This window comes from Brachycentrus maculatus, unplaced genomic scaffold, assembly GCF_059751285.1.
Source record: "Brachycentrus maculatus isolate JH-2025_06_01 unplaced genomic scaffold, ASM5975128v1 h1tg000122l, whole genome shotgun sequence".
Classification (NCBI taxonomy): domain Eukaryota; kingdom Metazoa; phylum Arthropoda; class Insecta; order Trichoptera; family Brachycentridae; genus Brachycentrus; species Brachycentrus maculatus.
The window spans coordinates 1,134,855-1,156,078 of NW_028280875.1; the positions used below are offsets into that span (position 1 = coordinate 1,134,855).

Genomic DNA, 21,224 nt, shown 5'->3' on the forward strand with positions numbered 1-21,224 from the left:
TTTTGAAACATTTTTCTTGAATCACTAGAACTTCACTAGAGACATCTATTGGTGAGATAAAAAGAAGCCTTTTATTAAGCAGAAACTCTTTTATTAGTATGTGAGGTCTGAATCCTGGATTATAATCACACACATGAGAAACGCCAGAAAATATCATTTTAATTTTTATTATTTAAGCTTATAATTTCACCAGATAATTTATTTACAACATTTTGAGTAAAATAATATGAAAATAACTCCTGTAATCGGAGATAATCCAGATTTTGTGAATAAGTATTTGGACACACTCAAAATGTTGTGAAGATATTTTTGTTTAGTGACATGAGCGATTTTTGTGATTTATTTTAGATATCACATCAAGGCCATCGAGTCCCTCATTGAGGATCTGGCCGACAACGGCCCGGCGCTCGTTGCCAACCTGGACTTGATCTTCAAGTGGCTGACGCTGCGCTTCTTCGATACCAACCCGTCGGTGCTCCTCAAGGGGCTGGAATACCTGAATGTGGTGTTCAACTATCTGATCAACGAGGACTACCATATGGCCGAGTACGAAGCCAGCTGCTTTATACCCTACCTGGTGTTGAAGGTGAGTCGACGAGAAAACTTGGAACCAAATTTAGAAAAAAATACTTCATATTTTTAGGTTAGCAAATTTGAAACATTCATTTATGTTTTTCCGATAAAAAATCTAAATCCCATTTCTATTCAAACGCATCCTGCAATTTATGCCAGTATTTTTTTTAACTACCTCTTTTTTATATACTGAATAAAAAAGGCATTTTATTATTATTGGATTTTGTCAAACCCAGTTTACCAAAATATATTACATGAAGTATTTTTGTGAATTTTATGGGTTTACGGGACATTTTACTAGATTTCAGGAAAATTCATTCATAAAATTCACAATGGACATCCAATCTTTGGGGAGCACCAAGGCAACACATCGCTTACTCCTTTAAAAAATGTCATAAATCAAAAAAGCTGATTTTTCAGGAAATCGTTTTTAATGTTTAAAAATATAATAAAATGTATTTAAAATAAATACCAAGCCACGTATTGAACTTTTTACTGTGCAACAGATTTTTTTAGGTAAAACCAGAATGTTTTTTCTCTATTTGAAAAATATTTAGTATATTTTAAAAAATAATAACAATACCTTTTCTCCAAAATGCAAAAACAACACTTTCTGCCCTGTAGCTGGTAAATATTAAGTTTAAAATATGCCGCTTTTGCTGGGATAAAGTGCATTTTTTGGGCATTCTGAAAACATGCACAACTGAAAATTGACGATTTTTGATATATGACGTTGTTGAAAGGAGTGAGCTACATGTAAAGAATGCAGTGACAACTGGCATTATCTTAGTTTTTTTACAGATACTTTATATATGTTGCATTTATTTTAAAATGTTTTTAATAACATGCGAGTTTTTCTAATTGTTGTACATTTTGCGATAGTACCGTATTAAGGTATACTGAAACAAGTCCCGTGGTGTAGGGTTAAGAGAAATGACACCATTGTTTTGTCTTCCAGGTCGGTGACCCCAAGGACACAGTCAGGAACGGGGTGAAAGCACTTCTGAAGCAGATTTGTGTGGTCTACTCGGTGACCAAGCTGTTTGGTTACCTGATGGAGGGACTTAAGTCCAAGAACGCCAGACAGAGAACGGGTGAGCTGGAATTCACTTCACTATTTAAAGGAGCACCAGATATTATTTACTTGTGAACAAATCAAAAGACATAAAACGCCCTGTACTGGTCTCCAAAGTGTCGATAGAGGAAAATATTGCTTGAGTTAATTTATTATTACAACATTTTGAGTGTGTCCAAATACTTGTTCACGAATGTGGATTATTTCCAATTAGGAGTTATTTTTTGCATTATATTTTTTGACTTCGCAACATAGATGAAGAAGAATATGGAAGTCTGGGTACAGGGCTTACGACCGTTTTAGGCTGGTTTAAGTGATCACGTGTGTAAATTAATCACTAAAACCAGCCTATGATGGTCGTAAGCCCTGTAAATGCCTAGAATTTCATATTCTTCTTCATGTTGAGATGTTAAAAGAAAGAATGACATTTATTATTATTTCTTATTTTATTTTATATTTTTGTAATGAATTGAGATTAAGAATTTTCAAATAATATATGGAATTTCACTCATCATTTTTCAGAATAAAAAAAAAATATTTAAAACCAACTTTTTTACTATACAATTTTAGAGTGTAGATTTGCTTAATATATTTATTTTTTATATGGACTTTTGGTTACAAGGTTGAATTTTAACAAGCTTTGTGAATTCGTTCATAGGTATATTGTATTGTAAAGATTATTTTTTATAATAGTAGGTAGGTAGTGTATTATTATTGTTGACATATTTATTTTTATTTTAAGTGTTGGTGTCGTAGGTAGAAATTAGTAATGTCCAATCAATTTTCAGGTTATCGATTCACATAATGCTTATAATTCCTCTTTATTATTTGTTATCTTCAGCATAAAACAATAACGTGTTTAGTTCATGAAGTATATGTGAAAAAGTTTTTTACGTAGTAGTAGAATTGTGTATTTTATTGCTACTGATATTCCAGTTGTTTTTGTGTAAATTGTGAAGTAAAAATATTTTTGTACATTATACTATTCTTTGAATAAGTGTGGTAAGATTATGATAGTTCTGTAATATGTAGTTAAATATGGTGTTAAAGATTTATTTTTGCTATCCCATTTCGTTTTGTGTCTTAAAAATAAAAACCTGCTTAATAGAAACAATATGAAATAAAATAAAATACTGAATAAAACTTTTTTTGTACAAATATCTCATGAACTAATGCTACACTATGTATATCAGCCCATTGAAAATAATCCATACCACAAAATTATTTTTATCCCCAAATAATGTAAAAAAGTCTACATTCTGGTATTGTTTTTATGTACAAATGTGAAATATTGCCACACTATTTACATAATACATAATTTCTATACCAGTTAAAAAAAATTGAGCATTACGATCCAATAATTTAAATCTTATAACGCCAATCAGTGCATAAATTTTGTTGCGTATTTCTAGCTTCTAATACATTTGACATATCCGCACTCCAATGGTGCATAGGGCACTGTTTCATATAAACGCAGTTTTATCTTGATTGTTAACTCATAAAGGAAAGGCTAATCAGCCCTCCGCTTCAGGTACCAGTCCAGGGTAATATTATTAGAGTGAAAAAATCACTTATATTTATTTGACCCTCCCCTGGGAATCCAACCCGGGACCTCCAGAACGGTAGCCGAGCGTGCTGACCATTACACTACAGAGGTGGACAATCGGGTAGAAATATAAACCAAAAAAAGTAAGGAGTATCATCCCAATCGGGTTCTGAAAAATGAACAGTCCTATCTCTAGAGTCCCCTGAGATGAAGCTATACTTTAATCAATTCAAACATCGATTTAATCAAACTACGTGTCTCGTTATAAACCGGTTTCCTTGCAGAATGCCTGGAGGTCCTCGGGCTGTTGATTGAGAGCTACGGAGTCAGCATATGCGGACCCTCGCCCGCAGCGGCCCTGAAGGAAATAGCCCGACAGATATCTGACCGGGACAACTCGGTGCGAAATGGCGCTCTCAACTGCGTCGTGCAAGCCTACTTCCTCGAAGGGGAGAAGGTCTACAAGATGATTGGACAGGTGAGAGATACAAAACTAAACATTATTCAAAATAAACATTCATTCAATTCTTAAAACATTGTTTGCGGGAAACGTTTAATGGCGTCTTTTACATACTGTTGTTAAGAGTGCGAGACGCTTATAAGCATTCTATTTGATTACTTTTAGTAGAGCCTGAGAGACACTAAGAAACATGGAACAGTTGGGTTGGATTTGTGGTTACTTGTGATTAGTATACTGGGGGTCGGGCGGCAGACTGTCCGAGTATAATTAGGGTCGGGGTTTATGAAAAAACCGCCCGCAAACAATGTGTTAATAGGAGTCATATTCGTGTCTCACTTGTGAAACAGTTGCTGCCAACCAAACAACAGGAAAGATGTACATAATAACTATTGTTTAACTCATGCAAAATTGTATTATGAAAAATGATATTGTGTGTCTACATAAAATATGCCTAGATCAAAATCGTATTAATTAGCGAGTTGTTTGAATGATCATTCAATTTACTTCAAATAATAATGTTTCATGTATAGAGTTATATGCAGAGATGTTTTTAAAGTAATTTGTATTTTTTGTTATAACACAAAATAAAAGCAGTTAATGAATTTGTTAATTTTGACAGTTTTTTTTATTGTTGTTGGTTGCTCTTTTCTCATTACACATATAAATGTGCAATTTTGAAATATATTTTTGAATTACGAATTAACAATTTATTTTTCTTACTTAAGTTTTTTTTAATGAAATATCGTCAAGAGGGACCACAATTTGGAAATATTTTTCAAATTACAGCAAAATTATACTGAATATCTCGAAAATTCAATTAAAATAATTTGAAATAGTATTTTTTCAATTCATGCAAAATTATAGTTGAATCATTATCATTATCGAATTTTTATGCCGGAGCTATGTATATTCACCGGCACAAGGGCTCTCTGGCACTCGCTCACAAGGGAGGGGAGACTAATATGTTTCCATTTATTTACAAATATGTATATTCTCATTCCTCTTCAGTAGGGGGTGCTAAATCTGGCATTGATTGTGGGTTCAATAAATGGATTGAGTGGCATTGAAATTGTTTTTTATTTTATATACAGAATTTCTTTTATGAATTATACAAAAATAGGACTGACAAAAAGAAAAACAAATCATTGAATTGGGGTCATATGTTTTAGATTTCTGACAAGGATCATTCATTGTTGGAAGAGAGAATAAAGCGCGCCGCTAAAGGGAAGGACACCACCAACAGGAAGTCCATGCTACTTCCACTAAGTTCTACAGGAAGACCGATCCAGCAAGAGGTGAGTTCCTTCATATAATAGTGCCCTTTCTGCTCATAATGTCATTTCATACCTATAGAAAAGGACTCAAATTTTGATCTGGTCGGCCATTTTGCCTAGTAGTTTAGAAATTTGTCACCAGGAGGTGCTAAATTTGAAATGAGACTGACACTAACTACTGGGTTGACCAAATTTAGGCCATTTTTCAAGGCAATTGGCTGATTATTTTGAAAAAAGATCCTCTACCAGAACAAGCAGAAAAGTTAACTTTTTCACATCATAATCTATAATATTTTATAAAAATATCAGTGCGAAAAATTGTTATGATTTGTTTGCCCCCTACCTCGCTGTTTGCGATTATTTTATTTTAATTAAGCCAAATATATTTATAACTAATGTTGTCGTTGTGTCTGAAAATGTGTTGTATGTATAAAGTTTTAAATATATTTTTTGCAGTCGAATATACAAAAGCAAATTATTCCCGAACAAAATCAGCCTACAAACGATTACGAAGAAGAAGAAGAAGAGCCAATTCCTAATTACCCGCCACCACCAATGAGGTAATATAAAAATATAAAAAAACTATTATAATAAATATCTATGCTTTTCTCTTTCTGAAATATGTGCACACCTTTATGCAATGTTACTTTTAATATAGTATGAATATATTTTAATATGCTTGAATATAAATATATTTTATTAATTTATTTATGTATTATTTGCTTTTTTATAAATCAAATTATGCTTTTTCTGTAATAAACACAGTTATGTATTTGTTCCAGAGTTTTTGTGTGAATTGCAGTTTAATTTTTTTTATCAACTTTTCATTAAAATTTTTCTATAGTGTTGATAACAGATTTCATTTACTGCTTTTGTTAATTCAACAAAAAAACAGTTTGTACATGGAATACATTTAAAATTTTGGTCCCTTCCAATTTCAAATTAACAAGCTTTTACTATATTTAAAAAAGGTATGGATGACCATTTTTGAAAATGGACTCCTGATTTTCTCTTATATGAATCAATATTATTGTATCAATATTAAAATAATAATAACCTTATTTATTTATTGTTTCGGCATTAACTTTGTGGTAAGACATGTTACAATAATTAAAGAAAACACTTCGTTTTTTACCACTTGAGTTTAATTATAGACTACATGTTTCAGAAGCTAAACTTCCATCATTCAGGTCTGTATAATAACTAAAATATAAAATATAAAATTGTTCTATAAATAAGGATAGGGGGAAAGTAAGGGGAAGGGGTTAGTCAAGGAACGGAGTTTGAAAACAAAGGAAAAATTGAAAGCAATGGCGAAGAATTTTGAAACAATATATTATTTAATAAATTATTATTAGAATTCAGGTTTTTTTGTATTTCTAAATTTTCAAGATAATAATAACTCAAATAACTAAAATTTGATAACTCAAAATCTAAAATTGATTTATTACAAAAAAGTGGTGTTTATGAAATTTCGTGTGGAGATTGTGATAGAAAATATATTGGCCAAACTGCGAGAAATTTAAAGATTAGAATCAAAGAACATCAAAGCGGTCTTGTTAGTAATTATTTTTCGGAATTTGCAAATCATATAATAGATACTAATCACTCATTTCACTCCCATAAATTAAAATTATTACACCTTGTTCCATATAAAGGCCAAATTATGAATTATCTTGAAAATTTAGAAATACAAAAAAACCTGAATTCTAATAATAATTTATTAAATAATATATTGTTTCAAAATTCTTCGCCATTGCTTTCAATTTTTCCTTTGTTTTCAAACTCCGTTCCTTGACTAACCCCTTCCCCTTACTTTCCCCCTATCCTTATTTATAGAACAATTTTATATTTTATATTTTAGTTATTATACAGACCTGAATGATGGAAGTTTAGCTTCTGAAACATGTAGTCTATAATTAAACTCAAGTGGTAAAAAACGAAGTGTTTTCTTTAATTATTGTAATAATAACCTTGCCTGTTTTCACATGACTCCCATTTGCATGCTTCCATTGTTCTTAATTTAAATTCGACGGTGGCGAATGAATGTTGCCGCAGAGGAAACAAGATCGCCCATATGAAACAGAAAATGGCCGAAATTAAGGGCAGGCGCGTCAGCCAAGAGGTTAAGAACCATCCAAGGGGGGGTCTCGTTAAGACCCCGTCGCAACATGATCTCGATATCCCGGCCAACTTCAGGGGCTACCTACCCAATGGAGGGCGAATGAACGCAGTGTAATTTTAAACTTTTTTCGGGGTAAATTGTTTTTGTCCTTGGGGTTAGATTGTGCTGTCCTTTTTTTGTTTTGCTTTTGTTTTTTTGTTTTTGATTTTTTTGATTTATAATATTTTTAATTTATATGATAAATCGCAACTTGATTTGCTCCAAACCCAGGTTACATTTGATGTCATTGATTTTTTTTAAAAAAACACTTTTGTATTGTATAAATTTGTTTTTCTTCAAAATAAATATACGGTTTTGAAAAGAAAAGGGTTATTGAAAGGTCAGGAGCTAAAAAAAAATTATAAAAATAATTTTTCTTTATATATTTAAAAAAAAAAAGATTCCAATACGTATATATTATTTGAATAAATTGGGCGCAAAGTGACGTCCTTCTAATTTGAGCATTCAATATCTCGGTCTTAATTTCATTAAAGTTTTGTTAAAATGACATGATAGAGAAAAAAACCTCGATTGTTGATAAAAATCATTGAAAAAATCAAAAGGGTATTGTCCTGACAAAAACAGCTTATTATCCTATATTCAACCTCAAATACAAAACATATAGCTTTTTTTAAATATTCAAACATACACCTTTTCAATTACAAATATACCACTGAGAAATTAGGCTCCAATTTTGAAATTCTCTTAAAAAAAGTGAAAAGGAATTTTTCAAATGTTTATGTGCTGTCTCATAATCTTTCGGTGATGGGTCTAATTCCGCGGCCGCTGACTGACATTAACTTTGTGGATTCAATCCCCCCCGATGGCAAGCTGGATTTAAATTATAATTTTCAATTGGTTTAATTGACTTTCTATGTTGTGATGTGTTTTTTATACCTTTTTTCCTTCCCCATCCTTTATTGTATGCTTGCAGACTTTACCATTTTAAACAATTTTTAAAATGATAACATATGCAAGTTTTTTTTTGAGAAATTGAATACAACTGAACATATTTTTATACCACGGAATACACTCAAATGCAACTCCTAACTATTAGTTTTTAAACTTAAATGATAGAAGTAAAAGTGCAACTAACACAACTGTATATAGCAGAACACAAGTATGTAACTATAGCAATGTATTTTATTATTTATTGATTTGGCATTTAATTTGTAAAACTCCATTTTAATATATGTATTAATTTTTAAATCAAACACAGATTTTTTTAGTCTACTAAGTTGTATTTTACTAACAAAACCACGTAAAAAAATAATATTTCAAACATTCCTTTGAAAATGACATAACTAGGCGAAACAATTATCACAATATAAATTTTTTATGTGTTTTTGTTAGTAAAATACAACTTAGTAGACTCAAAAAATCTGTGTTTTATTTAAAAATTAATACATATATTTTATTATTAATTGATTCGGCATTAACTTTGTGGAATGACACGTTATTATTTTTAAAAAAAATGTGTATAATACCACTTATAGAGTTTTATTTCATTATGTATATGCGACTAGTTTTGAAAACTACAATTGTTTTCATGTAGATAAAATTATTAAAATGAAATAGTAAATGTAGTAAAAGTAATTATTCAGGTATATATAGGGGGGGTGTTAAGGAATGGGATTTTTGTAAAAGAAAATATAGATAATAATGGTGACGTATTTTGAAAAAGCATAATATTAATTAAGGTTTTTTCAGAATTAAAATTTTAATGTATTTTTAATTTTTTTAAATAGTTCTGACTTGACCTTTGTTTGTAACTGAGTAATAATTTAAGTGTATGTGAGTCAAATGAGTGGTTAGTTTCTATTGTGTGATTCTAATTTTTAGATTTCTCGCAGTTTGACCAGTATATTTTTTATTGCAGTCTCTACAATAAATAAATTTAAAAAAAAAACTACAATGTGACTGCCGAATCAATTAATGAAATCTTAACTATTAACTTTAAAACTTAAATGATTTAAGAAAAAGTGCAACTAACACAATTGTACATAGCAGTGAGTATACACAAGTATAGCAATGTATTTTATGTAATTAGTATGGTTAATGTGTGTATTTGTGTCAGGCCCCAGTCGGCGGTGCGGCGCGAGCAGGCGCGGCCGGTGAGCGGCCCCTTCGGGCTGGACCCCAGCGTGATGGCCGCCATCGAGGACGGGCTGCAGGAGGACATCCGCGCCATGACGCGCCGCCCCGTGCTGCAGGAGATGGACCTCAGCTTCCTGGACGAGCCCGTGCAGCCGCCAACTGGCCCGCCCGCCAGGCCCCTCCCCAGGTAACTATGCAATTCTCTTCAAAATAAGTTTGTCGCTCCGTACATGATCATTTACTCTGCTTTACTTCATGATGCTGTCAACCATTTTTCTTTCATGTTCATAGATTGTTTTCTGCACTTCATGTATTAAAAAATTAACAGTAACAATGAACGACTAAAATTTTACACTCAATTTGTAATGTGACTTAGAATTAATATAAAATTTTCATTAATAATAATTTTGGATATGCAACAAGTATTTATTTATAATTTATATCATTATTAACTTTATATATATATATTTTTTTAATTAAGAAAAAAAGAAAATGATTAAAATAATTTTGTTTTAAACTAGTTTCTACTCGAATGCAATATTTAACAGATGCGTTTTCTCTCCAGTTCGCTGCCGCTGTCACCGCCGTCGCGCCCGCCGGCTGTGGGCATGGCGGACACGCGCGCGGCCATGCGGGCGCTGCACCTGTCCCCGCCGGGCCCGCAGGCCCCGCCCGCGTACGAGCAGGACAACACGCTCACGCGCAACATCCAGGCCATCGCCAGCCCCAACCTATCGGTAACTGCCCAGTCTGACTTCTTTAAACATGTTATAAAAAGCCATTTTTGCTAGTCTATAAAGATTTCAGCTCAACGCATTATGAATTCATTCATTTTCAATTGTTCCGGGGTTTAGTGTTTTGTTTCTCTTTTCTCCTTTTGATTAGAGGGTTGCGTTTGTGGAAATTTCTTCAAAATAATTGCTTAAAACATTCGCTTTTTTATAAAATCAAATTATAATTGAATAATGTCTCTGGGCGGAGATCTGATCACTTGCAAGGTTTGATAATTTACAAAGAGGAGAGAAGAATAAATAATAAGATTTTTGAAAATGAGCAGAAATTCAGTTTAGTAACAGTTATACATAAAGGGTCCGCCAAATAACTTTTTTTTTTTGAAAACAGGGCGCAAAACATCGAGTGTAGCTTCGGCTGTGTGGCACGTAGCGCCGTCCTGTTGAAACCAAATGTTGCCAATATCCTCCTCTTCAATTTTTGTGAACAAAAATCCGTTCAACATGGCCCGATAACGATCGCCATTGACTGTAACGGCCACTCCTTGCTCATTTTCAAAGAAAAATGGCCCAATTATGCCTCTGGACCAAAATCCGCACCAAACAGTGACTCGTTTTGGGTGTACCGGCTTTTCAATGTATGCGTGCGGGTTTTCTGTGCCCCAAATACGACAATTTTGCTTGTTTACATACCCGCCAAGATCAAAATGAGCTTCATCCGAAAAGATGATTTTTTTGGCAAAATCGGCATCTTCTGTAAGTCGATCGCAGGCCCACTCAGCGAAGCGAAAACGCATTGGATGGTCAGTTGGCTTCAACTCCTGAACCAATTGGACTTTGTATGGCGTCATACCAAGGTCTTTATGCAAAATTCGTCTCAATGATGTCTCCGAAATGTTCAATTGTTGAGAACGACGGTGAATTGATGTTGATGGCGCTTCACGCACACTTTCTGCCACAACATCGATATTCTCGGGTGTACGCACTGTTTTTGGCTTTTCACGCTTTGGTTTATCGATGAGGATGCCAGTTTCTTTCACTTTTTTCACAAGATAACGAACATACGGAGCTGACGGTGCTTCTCTTCTTCCAAAAACCGTACGCAATTTTCGCACACATTCTGCAACATTACCATGATTTTCAAAGTAATGTCGCAATATTTCCCAGCGTTGTTCAAGCGTATACACAACCATATTCGCTCAGCGGATAAAACTAATTATCTGTCAAATCAGACATGAGCTAAGTGTTACCATTCACGAAATAAGCACTAGTTGAAAAAAAAAACTTTAGATGGCGGACCCTATATAATGCAAAAATGTTGTTGGTATAAAAAAAAATACTGGATAGTAAAAATTACTAGCGTCTCTCATCCCCATCTTTGGGCTTTTATAGCCTCCGCTACTTCACTGTTGTAAACTTGAAAAATTACACTCCAGCAACCAGATCTACCTTAAATAAATATTGTAAGATAGAAATCACAGATTATAAATAAACCGCATTTAAAAACTGGATTTGCTGATGATTATGGCCCTGAAGATGACCGAAACAAGTAGGAACCCAGCAGAATAACCCAGAAATATGCTATCACCATATATTTTTTAAAGAAATAACCCGCAAAGCCTCTACTTTTAGATGCTTGTCTGCAGGTAGGATAGTAAGGATATAGAAGGTAAATGTGAAAAATGCTTCACAAACACCCAGACCAATTGAAAATAAATCTTTCTTGAATTTTTTTTCAATTGGCGGGAATCTAACCCGCGACGCCGATTTCGCAGTCGAGCGTCTACCCAACTACGCCACAGCATCTGCCTGGATGCATTTGCTTTTGCGTCTTTCCTTTTCACAATTTCTCGCTTCACAGAGTAAATGTTTCCAGGTGGCCATAAGTGCCTTGTCTCAGATCAGCGGCATCCTGAGCTCCAACCGAGCCAACCTGATGGCCCCCTTCGAGGAGCCGCTGCTGTTGGCCATCGTGGAGCAGCTGCAGATCCTGCAGAGGCCCACGCAGGCCGCCAACCACACGGACATCTTCGACGCCTACCGATTCGTGATGACTGTCCTCAGCACGGTAATTACAAACAACACTTCGCAAGACAATACCAGAGATGGAGGCTAACACTGGAAGATGAATCGTGAAAACACTTTAATTTAAAGATTTCTTCATTTTGTCGTTAGGTTGGCAAAGTTGCCTGCCAAGTTAACCCATTCTTATCGGGTGGTTTTTTCATCAACCCCAACCCTAATTAACTCAGTCTGTCGCCCGACCCTCAGTATACTAATCACAAGTAACTGCAAACCTAATTCCCATCCGTACAATATTTTTTTGCATCTCGCACTGTACCAAAAGTAAGCACACAACACTTATACGCGTCTCCCGCTCTATACCAACAGTATGTTAAAGAAGCTTTTAAGCGTTTCCCGCAAGCAATGCTATAAATCTGTGCCATTCTTGAAACCGCCTGAATTTGTCCGCCTCCGTAGTGTAATGGTTAGCGTGTTTAGCTACCCTGCTGGAGGTCCTGGGTTCGATTCCCAGGGGGGGGGTGAAAATAAATATTACTGATTTTACGCCTAAATATATATTTAATATCATCCTGGACTGATACAAGAAGCGTAGGGCTGATCACCTTGCCTTCGTACAATTAACGATCAAGATAACACTGCGTTGCTTCAATGCAGTACCCTATGCACCATTGGGTGCGGATAAGGGGTTTTATCTTGTTCTCTGATTTCAATCCTGGGATTGGTTTGCAGCAATTTCTTCTGTTCTTCTCTTCCATTCTTCCCTGTCTTGTGCGGCTCTTATGAAATGTGCATATGATGAGCAGCGCACGTCCACCAACAGGTCCTCTCAGGTACTCACGGCGTGGGCGTCCCCTAGAGTTTGTCCCCTCGGTCATACCCTCTATATATTTTTATATATTCTTGAATACCGATTGCATTGGATTTGTAAAAAGTCAAGGGAGTTTTGCTTTCCAGTTCTACGATGGCAAGATAGCCGGGCGGAATGTGTCGTCCGGCACGGTGAGCGCCCTGGTGGACCAGCTGCTGCGGCTGCTGGTGAGCCGGGCGCTGGAGAAGAACTGCACGGAGGGCGAGGACAAGCTGGTGCGGGTCACCAACAACGTGTGCGTCAAGGTGCTGGAGAGGAGCGACCACACCGCCCTCATTGTGTGAGTACAAGCCTAATTGTCAGAAGAGAGCACATTTTATATTATGATATTATGTGTTCTGAATTGATTTCTGGAGTCCATCATGAGAGAAGCGTTCATTTTCTTTTCCGTTATCGCGGTTTCTACTGTCTATTCCTGGGTCAGTGTCCTACTCTATGGTCGCTTTGTCCGTTTCCGCTGATTTGGTATCCGGTCGTCCATGGATTTGGGTTGTTCATAAAGCGTCATTTTCCCATCGTGTAACGACGTTCGTTGATTTTGTCCGATCAATTCGAAAAAATCGTATTCATTCCTGGGCAGTATATCGTAGATAGTGTTATAAACTTTGAAAACATATTTAGTTCTTTTAATTTACGTCATTAAAACGTCAAGTTCTTGTGTATAACGGATAATTATCGTGTTTATTTTGATTGCGAGACGCCGCCGCCATTTTGAGTGCGCGGTAATTGTTTACAAACACCGTGAGAAGTGTGTGAATCTTATTATTATTAAGTGTCTCGTCTTCTATAAAAACAAAACTAAAGAAGTGCTCGTATTATAAACTTTCGCTTCAATCCAAACGGCATTGTCGCGCATTTACCGAAAAAACTTTTCATTTCGAATATTTTATAAACAAAACGACGCCATCTTGAAACACGTGTTTGTTGTTTACAAACATCGTGCGAGTCAAGATTTTCAAGGGCGACGGATAGTTAATTAAATTTTTATAGAACTTTATGCTTTGTGCCTAATTTCATATAAATTTTCACATCTGTCCGAAAACACCGATCTTTATAGAAAATGAGTGATACAGAAAATGTTTCGCCATTATCGCCGGTAGCTGGGCCTTCTCAGCGCAGTGAATCTCGAAAAAGATCCCGCGATCCATCCGTTTTATCGTCAGATTCAGAGTCTCCTGAACCGCGTCAGCAAAAGCGCCTTAAAGTGTTAATGGACCCACGGATAGACTATCTAGTTCAGCAGATAGGACTTTTGACTGACGCCGTGTTCCAAAGTCAAACCGGGGCTAAGGTCGCGGCGCCAGGCGACACTTCTCCCGTAGACTCGGGATCGCAAGAAGACGACGACGGTTTTCTACAGCAGCCTCCTGGACTAGAGGAACACGAGGATCCTCAGGATATCCAAGAAGAGCTGCAGCTGGATTTCCAGGAACCCAGCACAGTAGTCAAGGAACCTATCCATCCAACAGCAAATCCCATCAGGATTCGAGCCTTAGAAAAGCTGCAACACTTTGGTAGTGAAAACTGGGCAGGCGTGCGATATGCTGATGTCCAGAAGAAATTTCTGGCAGAGCCATCGTTTGTTGAATTGAAAGTCAACGACGAGCTCAGACGCTGCGATGTCAGCTCCCCTGCCCAGGCTTCGCTGGAAAGGTCTTTCGCCGCTCTATCTCATGCCCTCCTCATACAAAAAGAGGAGTTTCAATCAGGGCTCCAAGAACTGGTCAATTGGGCCGCTGATAAGAACACAATTCTTAATAAAAGAAACGTATTCGATAAAGTAAAAGTTTTGTTTGCTCCTGACTCCGCATACCAGAAGGTTTCCGAAGATATTCTTCAGATGGTATGTGGCAGGCGCACAGAGGCGGTACAATTCCGCAGAAAATCCATCCTCGGGGAAGTCAGAGACGAGCATGTCAGAGAGGGACTTTGCAAAATCCCTCCTTGCTCAGAATATCTCTTTGAAAAGGGGAATCTGACGGCCTTCCTCTCTAGGGTAGGTACCTCTGACAAGCTTACGATAAAACCTGCAACAACCCATCCTTTATCAAGACCCCAGGTTTCTACCAGAAAAAAGCCAGATAACCAGTTTTTTCGTGAACAGCGAAGGCCTCTCGCTAACAAAAATAACGGTCCTCCCAGAGGAGAAGCTGGCCCCAGCAAATTTTCCACCAAGAAAAAAGGGGGAGGCAAGTCTACTTCTGGTAGTTCAAAAGGAAAGTTTAGAGGAAGGCACACTCGAAATTGACGCCAGAAGGAATCCATTTCGCGGGGGATGCTTGAAGTTATTCCAGGCAGCATGGGCGACACTGGGAGCACCAGCATTTATGCTAAAAATGATAAGGGGGACACGAATACCATTTGTGTCAAAACCTCCTTTGATAATGCCACACAAGAATACTTTAAATCACTTCAGCACACCCCCTTCTGCCGAGATGGACTCCCAAATAAAGGAACTCACCGAGAGCGGTGTTCTGGAAGCCGCGGATCTCACTCCCAGCTTCTTATCAAAAATGTTCCTAACACCAAAATCGGACGGCTCCTCACGGGTAATCTTCAACTTGAAGTCCCTAAACCTGTTTTTAAACCCTGCTCCATTCAAACTCATAAGCCACTGCAAGGTTCCGGAATTTTTGCAACCAAACGATTGGTTGACAAAGATAGACCTCTCACAAGCATACTACCATCTCCCGATCGCATCAAAGCATCGGAGATTCTTGCGCTTGGTCTACCGAGGAAACTTGCTTCAGATGACAAGTCTGCCCTTTGGCTTTTCATCTGCTCCCAGAATGTTCGCGACCCTTACAAATTGGGTAGCCGAGTTACTGCGTCAGAAAGGTATACGGACAATCGTGTATCTCGACGACTTCCTCCTTGCGAGCCAATCCAAGGAAGATCTAGGCCGACAAACGCGGCTAGCAGTAAACACTCTACAATATCTGGGATGGAATGTAAATTTCCAAAAGTCAGTGCTCTCCCCAACACAAAAGTGCGAATACCTGGGGGTCGTATGGGACATGCGCAACAATCGCAAGTCCCTGTCAGAACGGAAGTGTGCGGCATTCCACCAATCACTTCGAGCGATACTGTCTTCTCGCCGATGGTCACGAAAGCAAGCGGAAAGTCTCCTGGGAAGGTTAAACTTTGCCAACTTCATGGTGAGAAGAGGACGGCTGCACTGCCGACAATTGCAGATAGCGAGCAAACCGCTGAAGCAACTTCCACCCAGAAGATTAGTTCCAATGACCGAGGAGTGCTTGCAGGAGGTGGAATGGTGGTTAGAGAACTTGAACTCGTCAAGCACCATTCACAAGGAAATGTTCAGTCATTTCCTGACAACAGATGCCTCAGACCTGGCTTGGGGAGCAACTTTAGACGATTTAACCTTATCAGGTCAGTGGACCGTCCAACAGAAAAAGTGGCATTCAAACCGAAAAGAGTTGTTCGCAGTGCTTGCAACCCTTCAACACTCAGCTCACAACCTCTCCGGTTCAGAAGTCTTAGTGCAATCGGACAACAAATCAGTGGTTGCGTATATCTCCAAGGAAGGGGGCACCAGATCCTTAACACTTTTAAATCTGACCCAAGACCTCCTGATCCTTGCAGACAAGTGGGATATCTCGTTGACAGCTCAGTTTCTTCCCGGAAAATACAACGGAGACGCGGATCACCTATCTCGGGGAAAAACACCTCCGGAGTGGCACCTTTTACCGGCAGCAACCCAACCGATTTTCAATCTCTTCAGGCAACCCGATATAGACCTATTTGCTTCCGTAACGGCACACGTGACTTCGACATACGTGTCAAGAGATTGCACGGACTCGTGCGCAATCTTTCAAAACGCTTTCAGTCAATGTTGGGACTTCAATCTGGCCTGGATATTTCCTCCGCCAAATTTAATACCAAGAATCCTAGCACACCTGAACAAGGCGACCGGAACATACCTTCTCGCAGTCCCAAGGTGGCCGAGGGCGTTCTGGCGACCAGACCTAATACGCCGATCATTAGCGCCACCACTCAAAATAGCAAACCTGGAATCGGTACTAATCGACACATCCACCGGCAAACCTCCGCCCAAAATCCAAGAACTGGAAATAGAAGTTTGGAAAATTGGGGGTGGGACGGCGTTTTGAGTAGATGGAATCCTGAGGAAAAGAATTTGCTTCTATCAGGGTGGCGAGCTTCGACGCTAAATACCTACAAGCCAGCTTGGGATAGATGGTGCCGCTGGGCATCAAATAACAATTTCCATCCTAACAAACCGTCTGCAAACCAGGTGGCCAGATACCTGGCGCAGTTGTTTATCGAAGAGAAATTGTCATACAATACTATACTAGTACATAAGTCAGCGATAGCAACATTCTGTAACCCAACAGCTGAGGAAAGTCTCAGCTCTAATTTTTTGGTAAAACATACCCTTAAAGCAATAGCCATGGCAAAGCCTACTCTCCCAAAATCTCCAATCTGGAATCCACAGATTGTTAAAGATTGGCTCTGTAAAAATAGCCCTAAACTAAACTCCTTATACGAGATATCGTGTAGAGTGGCAACACTATTGCTGCTCTCGTCAGGACGAAGAGTACACGACCTGACGTTACTAAACATCTCGGATGGAAACCTGCAGGATGAAGGCACTTCTATTATATTACATCCGTCTTTTGGATCAAAGACTGACACCCGGTTACACCAGCAATCCAGCTGGAAACTTTTAGAATCACCGGAGCTTAATATAAACCCAGTCTTTTGGACAAGAAAACTAGTAGAATTGTCCAAGGATCGAAGGTCGGAAGTGGATAACCTTAATAACCTATTTATAAGTACGAGGGGCCCCGTAAAAGCGGCTACAAGAACCATAATAGGAGGATGGGTAAAGAGCACGCTGAAAATGGCAGGAGTGGAAGCTACCCCCGGCAGTACACGCTCAGCGGTCGCATCCCTCAATTGGTTAGAAAACTACCCAATTGATAATATCTTAGAGAGAGGAAATTGGAAAAGTGAAAATACCTTCAGGAAATATTACCAAAGAGAGTTGCTTAATCACACCGTCTCAAAAGACTCCTCTCTAGCAAGCCTGTTTCAACCAGTTAACATCAAATAAAGGCATCACCCGGTCACCAGGAGATAACAGACAGATCTCTCATGATGGACTCCAGAAATCAATTCAGAACACATAATATCGGAGTTTTACCTACCATTAAAACTCTTATTATGTTTCTATTGATTTCTGGAGTCCAGGTAAGACCTACCTGGTGCATCATGAGCTTTATGAACAACCCAAATCCATGGACGACCGGATACCAAATCAGCGGAAACGGACAAAGCGACCATAGAGTAGGACACTGACCCAGGAATAGACAGTAGAAACCGCGATAACGGAAAAGAAAATGAACGCTTCTCTCATGATGGACTCCAGAAATCAATAGAAACATAATTAATAAACATAACATTTTAATGGTAGGTAAAACTCCGATATTTACTTTATACATATATGGGGCTACGCTACATTTCATTATTTGAGGAAAAAACCTTTTGTTGTCTGTCTAATACGCTCTTATTTATGAAAATGTCTTATTCTTCTAATCCTTATCCGTATTCAATACACCACAGTGCATAGGACACTGCATGGTATTGACGCAGTGTTATCTTGATCGATACTTACATGAAGGTACTGGAGGTCCCGGGTTCGTATTATAAATATAAGTGTTTTTTTTTAAATTTTAATATTTATTAAAAAATACCTGGACTGGTACCTGGGCTGATCACCTTTCCTTCATGTGTTAACGATCAAGATAACACTGCATTTATATGATGCAGTGCCTTGTGCATCATGGGTTGCGGATGAAGGTTACATAGGATACCCAAAGATCGAGGATATACCGCAAATGCCTTGCTCCTGACCATAGCTGTATATAGTAATTAATATAAGATACATTTTGTCCACAGAGCCCTGATCAGCCTGCTGGATAAGTCGGTAGCCGGAGAGCCGCCGTCGGCGCGCTACCAGGAGTTGGAGATGAAGTGCCTGTGGAAGGTCATGAAGCTGATCCCCTCCTGGGAGTCGGAGCGGCTGGACTACGACCGCCTGATGCTGCAGCTGCACCTCTTCTTCAAGGCCTACCCGAGCAGCTACTGGAAGAGGAACACTAGCATCAGCGACACACCCTTCAGGTCAGATTGAGCACTGCGTAGGCAACCAATTGGAATTAGAATAACAACATTTTGAGTGTGTTCAAATACTTGTTCACAAAATCTGGATTATCTCCAATTACAGTAGTTATTTTCATATTATTTTTTGACATCTCATCAAAGATGAAGAAGAATTATTGACAACCACACTACTCAAATTCTTGAAAGTTCTGTATATATGAACCAATTTAGAAACCTTGTTCTTGAATCACTAGAACTTCACTAGAGACATCTATTGGTGAGATGTAAAGAAGCTTTTTACTAAGCAGAAACTCTTATATTAGTATGTGAGGTCCGAATTCCATATTATTTTTTCAAAAAATAATATGGAATTAGAATAGTATGTAGGATCAGGAGAGCAGCAACAGTAAATAGGGCACTTGGGGTTGCATGTCCATACTCATAAAAGTCAGTATGATTTGAACCAACAGGCTAATAAATGTATTGATGCCCTTCTGAACGTGGAAAAAAAAATTTTACACTGACCCAAGTGGCCAATCCACTGCATTTTCATAACTATTCTCATTATTTAAGATGAGAATTTCTTCTAAATTTCCTTTATAAATAATAATTGAGATACAACATTTTGAGTGTGTCCAAATACTTGTTCACAAAATCTGGATTATCTCCAATTACAGAAGTTATTTTCATATTATTTTTTGACATCTCATCAAAGATGAAGAAGAATATGGAAGTCTGGGCATTTACGGGGCTTAATAATAAAAATGAAAATGGTATTTTCTGGCGTTTCTCATGTGTGTGATTATAATTCGGGATTCGGATCTCACATACTAATATAAGAGTTTCTGCTTAATAAAAAGCTTCTTTACATCTCACCAATAGATGTCTCTAGTGAAGTTTTAGTGATTCATGAACAAGGTTTCTAAATTGGTTCATATATATAGAACTTCCAAGAATTTGAGTAGTGTGGTTGTCAATAATGGGTAGAATTGGTGAATTTTACACGTGTGTAAAGTGATCACTCAAACCAGCCTATGACGGTCGTAAGCCCCGTAAATGCCCAGACTTCCATATTCTTCTTCATCTTTGATGAGATGTCAAAAAAAAAAAATAATATGAAAATAATTGAGATGTCTATCCCAGTGTTCTCTAAACTTTTTCTGTTCAAGGTACACCTGCCAAATTTAGAAATTTCAGAGGTACACCAAAGAGAAAAACAGCTTTGATTTAGAATTGATTTATTATTATAATGAGTACAATGCCAAAATAAATAACATATTATGTTTAATGCGAAATGTAAACCGGTTTAACTAAACACAGCCGATAAAAATTTAGAGCAATTGTGTAATCTTCACAAGACTTTTTTCCACGGCACACCACAGCACACTAGTGTGCCGCGGTACACACTTTGCGGAACACTGGTCTCTCCAATGCCCTATGAACTATTTGAGTGTGGAGAAGGCAGAATAAGTTTTGTTTGTTTAAAATAATGGAATAAGTGTAAAATTGAATTATAGGCACAATTCATTACATAAACCCTATTTGGAGACTGAAAATAAAGAGTTACAAATTATTATTGTTCTAATTGACGGATTTTTAAGTATGTATTACATGTATTACATAGCTCATTTATAATTGTATGAAAATGTATGTTTTTCAGGACGGTGAAGACAATGGTCCACACGCTGGTGAAGAAGAAGGGCGGCAGCATCATGAACCACCTCACCCTCATCCCCGACGTCAACGAGTCGGAGCTTCACGGCTACCTCATGAAATTGTTCAAGGTCTGTATCATATCTCGTACCATCTCCCCCCGCCTCTCATCGGCTCATCTCTCTGCTGCTGCCTGTAGTCTCTCTTATCTGGGAAGATTGTTGATCATGATTTGTCGAGGTGATTTTCTCTGATCTGCTGAAAATCATGTTTTCAGGCGGGGCTCAAATATGTCAGTTAAATCCAAGATTTAAAAAAAATAGATGGCATAGAGTCAGAGAGTGGAGATAAATCTCAGCAATGTTCTTCCAGGATATACTCACCATTCAAGGGTGCTGAGGAATCAATCATAGACAAATTATAATACTTATTGATTCGGCATTAATGCCTTTGTGGAATGACGTGTTGATTATAGAAAAAAAAATTAAACACTTATATAATACCACGTTATGAGTTTTATTTCATTACAAACGTCTAGTTTTGAAAACTACAGATGTTTTCATCTACAGGTGAATAGTAAATACTAATTAGAAAAAATAATTCAGGTATAT

At 37.5% G+C, this 21,224-nt stretch overlaps 1 protein-coding gene across 3 annotated transcripts in view; it reads left to right on the plus strand.

Moving 5' to 3' along the window:
- Positions 1-21,224, plus strand: part of msps (msps cytoskeleton-associated protein 5) — a 55,316-nt gene that overhangs the window by 29,374 nt on the left and 4,718 nt on the right. For 2 of the 3 annotated variants that reach the window (XM_088259993.1, XM_088259992.1), the window contains exons 21-32: positions 349-586; positions 1,532-1,667; positions 3,479-3,672; positions 4,824-4,949; positions 5,385-5,488; positions 6,987-7,163; positions 9,170-9,376; positions 9,755-9,926; positions 11,797-11,988; positions 12,900-13,093; positions 18,757-18,981; positions 20,621-20,744. In XM_088259993.1, coding sequence (XP_088116119.1) covers positions 349-586; positions 1,532-1,667; positions 3,479-3,672; positions 4,824-4,949; positions 5,385-5,488; positions 6,987-7,163; positions 9,170-9,376; positions 9,755-9,926; positions 11,797-11,988; positions 12,900-13,093; positions 18,757-18,981; positions 20,621-20,744 — 2,089 coding nt within the window. The remainder of the gene's footprint in view (positions 1-348; positions 587-1,531; positions 1,668-3,478; positions 3,673-4,823; positions 4,950-5,384; positions 5,489-6,986; positions 7,164-9,169; positions 9,377-9,754; positions 9,927-11,796; positions 11,989-12,899; positions 13,094-18,756; positions 18,982-20,620; positions 20,745-21,224) is intronic. The other variant, XM_088259994.1, reaches the window with a different exon arrangement.